Source organism: Lolium perenne, chromosome 4 (assembly GCF_019359855.2).
Source record: "Lolium perenne isolate Kyuss_39 chromosome 4, Kyuss_2.0, whole genome shotgun sequence".
Lineage (NCBI taxonomy): Eukaryota > Viridiplantae > Streptophyta > Magnoliopsida > Poales > Poaceae > Lolium > Lolium perenne.
In genome coordinates, this window is record NC_067247.2 from 283,246,034 (window position 1) to 283,252,147 (window position 6,114).

The following is a 6,114-nucleotide window of genomic DNA, read 5'->3' on the forward strand; positions in this document are numbered from 1 at the left end:
CACCAAGAAGGTGGTTTCATCTTAATTTTGTAAAGCTAATAAAATAATTATGTGCATTGTTTCGATGAAGAGGCTGGGTGTTTTCTCCATTTCGAAAAAAACAAGACACTTCATGCGTTACGTTAGAAACGTGGAATCTACACCTTCTCAAAGGTCGGATTTTTTTGAATGACATTTCTCCAGATTTCAATCAGTTGGCCAGCCAATAGGAGAATATAAATCCGATATACTACAAGCATACCACGGTACAAAATTAGCCCATGGGCCTGACAAGCCCATCGAAACAAATACTGTTTTTTGCAGTTTTAACCAAGCGGTTGCTTCAGACATGCGCATGCGTGCCCCCCTATTTTCCCTCGTAGCCTTCAGCTGCACACCGGCAGCGAACGGCCAGAAACAGAGCACCCCGTTAAGAGCCCCCTCCCCTGCATTGCCCTAGGAAGTAGCTAAGCTATTCTTGCAGAACCCACGCGCGCTCAATGATGGCCCGGCGTAGCCACCTCCTCCTCCCCTGCCTCCTCGCCGCGGCGGCGGTTCTCTGCGATGCGCACTCGAAGCTCGCCAAGAAGAGCAACGACGTCGTCAACGGCCCCCTCCTCACCACCAAGATCGACGCCAAGCGCACCCTGATCGTTGGCCCCAACGACGAGTTCAAGACCATCCAGTCCGCCATCGACGCCGTGCCTGAAGGGAACACCGAGTGGGTCATCGTCCACATCCGCTCCGGCGTCTACACGTACGTATGCACGCACGCGTGCGCATTTGGACATTTGAATTCTCTTTGGCTCTGGATGATTTTTAACAGCACGAATGCGTTCCGATGCAGGGAGAAAGTTGTGATCCAGGAGACAAAGCCGTTCATCTTCGTCAGGGGCAACGGCAAGGGCCGGACCTCAATCTCCTTCGAGTCGGCCTCCCCGCACAACGCCGAGTCCGCCACGTTCGCCGTGCACGCGGACAACGTCATCGTCTTCGGCCTTAGCTTCAGGGTATGCTCCTCGATCTTTACCTCTCCTTCTTTACTGTCAACCTGAACGCATCTCCAGCATGCACAGTTTTATCTGAAGAACCTCGATTGAATTTGTTTTCTGCGTGTGTACGACAACCACGTCCAGAATGCGGCGCGCGCGGGGCTGCCGAACAGCCCGGAGATCCGCACGGTGGCGGCCATGGTCGGCGGCGACAAGGTGGCCTTCTACCACTGCGCCTTCTACAGCCCCCACCACACCCTCTTCGACCAGGCCGGCCGCCACTACTACGAGAGCTGCTACATCCAGGGCAACATCGACTTCATCTTCGGCGGCGGCCAGTCCATATTCCAGGCAAGCACACACCATGGCACGAACGAACACATACATGCCATGAACGTTAAGTGACATCGGTCGTCTTGTACATGCCTGCAGTGCGCGGAGATCTTCGTGAAGCCCGACCGGCGGACGGAGATCCTGGGTTCCATCACGGCGAGCGATCGCAAGGAGGAGAGCGCCGGCGGCGGCTTCGTGTTCCTCAAGGGCAAGGTGTACGGCGTCGGGGAGGTCTACCTCGGCCGCGCCAACGAGGCCTACTCGCGCGTCGTCTTCGCCGACACCTACCTCTCCAAGACCATCAACCCGGCCGGCTGGACGGACTACGGATACACAGGCAGCAAAGAGTACGTACACGCAAACAAAACATAACAATGATCGATTGCATGATGAATCGAAATTCTTGTCTGAAACAATCGGTATGCTAATCTGCAGCAATTTGATGCTCGGGGAGTTCAACTGCACCGGGCCGGGCGCCGACGCGTCGAAGCGCGTGCCGTGGTCGCGGCAGCTCAGCCCGGCGGACGCGGCCAAGTTCCTCACCGTCGACTTCATCGACGGCAAGGACTGGCTCCCGGCCTTCTACTACTGATCGACCGGACTGAAAATCACATGATACAGTAGTACATACTTTTGCGTGCTCTGGGAACTTGTACACTTGTTGCTTGATACTCCTTGTTGTAATGTGTCTTCCCTTACCTCCGTGATGTGTAAAATCTAATTGAGCCTCAACGATGGATCTCTTGTAATAGGACCTGACAGGTTTGCTGTTTCCGAACTCTAACTTGCGAGTGTTAATTACTGGTTAGAAGTGACAGACTTTGTAATTAACTTGTGTGGTTATATCCTTCATTCTAGTCCCAACTTTCAGGTGCTTTAGTATCTGAGAAACGAAAAACAGTTCTGAAGAATAGACAATGCTGCAGACATATATGGATGTGCAAGAAATCCGATACATATCACATAATCCGTTACATAAGTACAACAAATAAGATCTCAAATTTTGCAAAAAAAAAAAAAAAAAAAAAAAAAAAAAAATCTCAAAAACAAGTACAACCAATATACGAGCGAGCAATCGATTATGTTCAGTTTTAGCAATCTGTCTATTGCTGTCCAATATCAAGCATGTGCTCCTTTTCTTGTATCTTCGACTCTTCTTATTCATTTCTTAACGTGAAAATGGAGACCATGTATTCTTAGCATTTTTCTCTCTATAATTTTAAGAAGTCAAAAAGAGCTAGCCTCCAAGAACACTAAGTGAAATAGAGAGAATAATTGATCATCAACGATATGCAAAAACTCCCAATGACTTTATTACTTTTGGAAGATGATAAATAAGTAACTTTAAACATATAATACATTGTAAACATACATTTGCTCAAGCTTAACCATTCGTATACGATAACCTATATGAATATATATCCGATGTCGTGACCCATGCATAAGTCACCCAATTTTTTGATATTTCTCAGTGTGCTCCACCAATACCGCCGCCTCCTCCAAAACCTCCCCCGCCTCCACCGCCCAAGCCGCCGCCACCTCCGGCTCCACCTCCTGCACCAAAACCTCCACCGAAACCACCACCTTTGCTGCCTCCAAAGCCACCACCAGCTCCGGCTCCACCACCACCACCGAGTCCGCCTCCTCCGCCAGCGCCACCACCAAAACCACCTCCAGACCCACCACCAAGACCGCCTCCCGAGCCACCGCCTAATCCTCCACCTCCTCCAAGTCCACCTCCTCCACCTGCACCACCACCAAGACCACCTCCAGCTCCGCCACCAAGACCGCCTCCTGCGCCACCACCTAGTCCGCCACCTCCTCCAGCGCCGCCACCGAGTCCACCTCCTCCACCTGCACCACCACCAAGACCACCTCCAGCTCCACCACCAAGACCGCCTCCTGCGCCACCGCCTAGTCCGCCACCTCCTCCAGCACCACCACCGAGTCCACCGCCTCCACCTGCACCACCACCAAGACCACCTCCAGCTCCACCACCAAGACCGCCTCCTGCGCCACCGCCTAGTCCGCCACCTCCTCCAGCACCGCCACCGAGTCCACCGCCTCCACCTGCACCACCACCGAGACCACCTCCAGCCCCACCACCAAGACCACCTCCTACTCCACCGCCTCCTCCGGCGCCACCACCAAGTCCACCTCCTCCACCAGCACCACCACCGAGACCACCTCCGGCTCCACCGCCTAGACCGCCACCACCACCAAGGCCTCCACCACCACCAAGACCACCACCATGACCGAGCCCTCCACCGAGTCCACCACCAGATCCACCGCCTAGGCCGCCACCACCACCGAGGCCGCCACCTCCACCAAGACCGCCTCCATGGCCAAGCCCTCCGCCAAGACCACCACCATGCCCAAGACCTCCACCAAGCCCACCACCCGCACCACCACCAAAACCACCACCTCCTCCAAGACCACCTCCTAATCCTTTGCCGCCTCCAAACCCACCGCCAAGACCTCCACCCTGGCCAAGTCCTCCACCAAGGCCGCCACCGGCGCCACCTCCTCCTCCAAGGCCGCCACCACTGCCAAGCCCACCTCCACCACCAAATCCGGCCCCTCCCCCGAAGCCTCCGCCACCTCCCAAGTTCTGCTTCTCGAGGAGCCGCGCCTCGACGGCCACTCCGAGGGCAAGCGCAACGGCCAATGCCGCGAGCGCCAAGACGCGCACACACCTCGGCAGCCGCCCCATGAGAAGCTAGCTGGAGTACTGGACTGGATTAAGCTGTTGCTGCTGTGATGGATCGATGCTTGAGGCGAAGTGCGTTGCGTTGCTTATATAGCAGCTGAGCTAACCCGATCAAGTGGACTGGACGACAGTGGAGAACCGGAGATTGGAGCGAAAATGTATCTGTGTGCGTAGATTTAATGCGGGTAGTTGGCTGAGGGATAAGCTAGCTGGAGTCTCTCAACTCTCAACGGCGATGGATTGAGCTTGGAGGCGAAGGGGGAGAGGAAGGCATGTTAGCGCAGTCGCAGGCACGAGCAGCGCGGGGCCCCATCTCGCGACGACTTGCTACACACAGGAAGAAGAATGCCCCTGTTGCAGCTAGCAGGCGGGAGTGGCCATGCCTGTTGATCGATTTGGTGCCGGTGCATTTATGCTCACGCGCTCGCTCGGTTTGCTGCTCAACTAATCGCGGCAGGCAGACGCATGTTACCTTGCTCGATAGAAGAACATAGATATCCTTTTTTTTTTGCGACGTAGAACATAGATATCCTCATTCATTCCAGATGCCAGCTAGCTAGCTAGGTCTGCACGCGGACATATTGTTAGGATTTTAGCAACGAGCTAAGATTATTTTTTTGCGAAAATTTCACTGATCTATCAATCTTTACTATTAAATGGGAGTTGGTCGTTTGACACTTAACGCACTTTGGTGTCGTCATTGGAAGCATCATGTCCGTCCAATCAATCTCACGGTCTACGCTTCGTCTGATTTAATTTCACCATATTATTTATGGTATCATAAATCACACAGTCAATTGTTTAGGAAAGATATTTTTCCTTGCTTCAAAACCCCAGAACCAGCGCACTAGGATATGGTGTCATAAATCCCGCAATTAACTGATTAGGAAAGATATTTTTCCTTCCTTGAAAACCCCAGAACCATCGCACTAGGATCGTCCAATGGCTTCTCAAGATAAGTCGCCTCGCCACCTTCCTTTCTTGCTGCTAATCCAATCCTGCCCCTACCAGAAAATTGGGACAGAATCCTCTCTTTCATCTTTACTATTAAATGGGAGTTGGTCGTTTGACACTTAACGCACTTTGGTGTCGTCATTGGAAGCATCATGTCCGTCCAATCAATCTCACGGTCTACGCTTCGTCTGATTTAATTTCACCATATTATTTATGGTATCATAAATCACACAGTCAATTGTTTAGGAAAGATATTTTTCCTTGCTTCAAAACCCCAGAACCGGCGCACTAGGATATGGTGTCATAAATCCCGCAATTAACTGATTAGGAAAGATATTTTTCCTTCCTTGAAAACCCCAGAACCATCGCACTAGGATCGTCCAATGGCTTCTCAAGATAAGTCGCCTCGCCACCTTCCTTTCTTGCTGCTAATCCAATCCTGCCCCTACCAGAAAATTGGGACAGAATCCTCTCTTTCATATTATAATTGGAGCATGATCCGTAATTTTTGCTAACAAATGTAGGGCTATCTAAAAAATCAGAACATGATGCCGTCTATCCCCTTGATCTATGGAATACACGCTATATATGTACATATGGGGTTTGCTTGCATCGTAGGAAATGGTGCCCCTCATTCTGTTTAATTCTCCCGGCTGAATTTCCGATCGAAAATTTTTGTCAGGTGTGCGGGAGACGAGCAATCGGTGGCGGTAGTGATGACCAGCGTTTCGCTCCACGCTGCAGGAGAGGAGTAGTCCGTGCCTTTTCATTGTCTCCCTCTCTCCTTGGGTGGTCTCTCTGTTGCATCTTGTCCCGAGCTCTAGGGTTCCTGGGCCGTCGCCGCATCATGCGGAAGTCCTCTTCTCATGGCCGAATCGCCTTGCACAACCCGTTCCCGCGTCGACCACCGTATACGCTGGCCGCTGATATAGCCACCACTACCACCGGAGGTCGCGCTCCCCTTTATGTTATGTTCCCTCGCTACTCCTTGCATGGCATGTCTCGCCTCGAATGTTGATCTACCGCACAGCCAGAGTATCTACCGCTGCCGATCGGCATCCACGTTCAGACTAAGGGGAGGCAGCAGTAGCACCGCAAGTCGACAATGCCTGCCGTCGCCGCCAATTTCCTTTATGCTTTGATCAG

General features: G+C 52.4%; 1 protein-coding gene across 1 annotated transcript; it reads left to right on the top strand.

Annotated features, from left to right (window-relative positions):
• Positions 1–370: 370 nt before the first annotated feature.
• Positions 371–2,102, top strand: LOC127295579 (probable pectinesterase 67). Its single transcript, XM_051325547.1, has 5 exons — positions 371–736; positions 827–989; positions 1,116–1,322; positions 1,404–1,651; positions 1,740–2,102. Exons 1-5 carry the CDS (start codon positions 480–482, stop codon positions 1,894–1,896), a joined length of 1,032 nt encoding a protein of 343 aa, XP_051181507.1. The 5' UTR covers positions 371–479; the 3' UTR covers positions 1,897–2,102.
• The last annotated feature ends 4,012 nt before the right edge of the window (positions 2,103–6,114 follow it).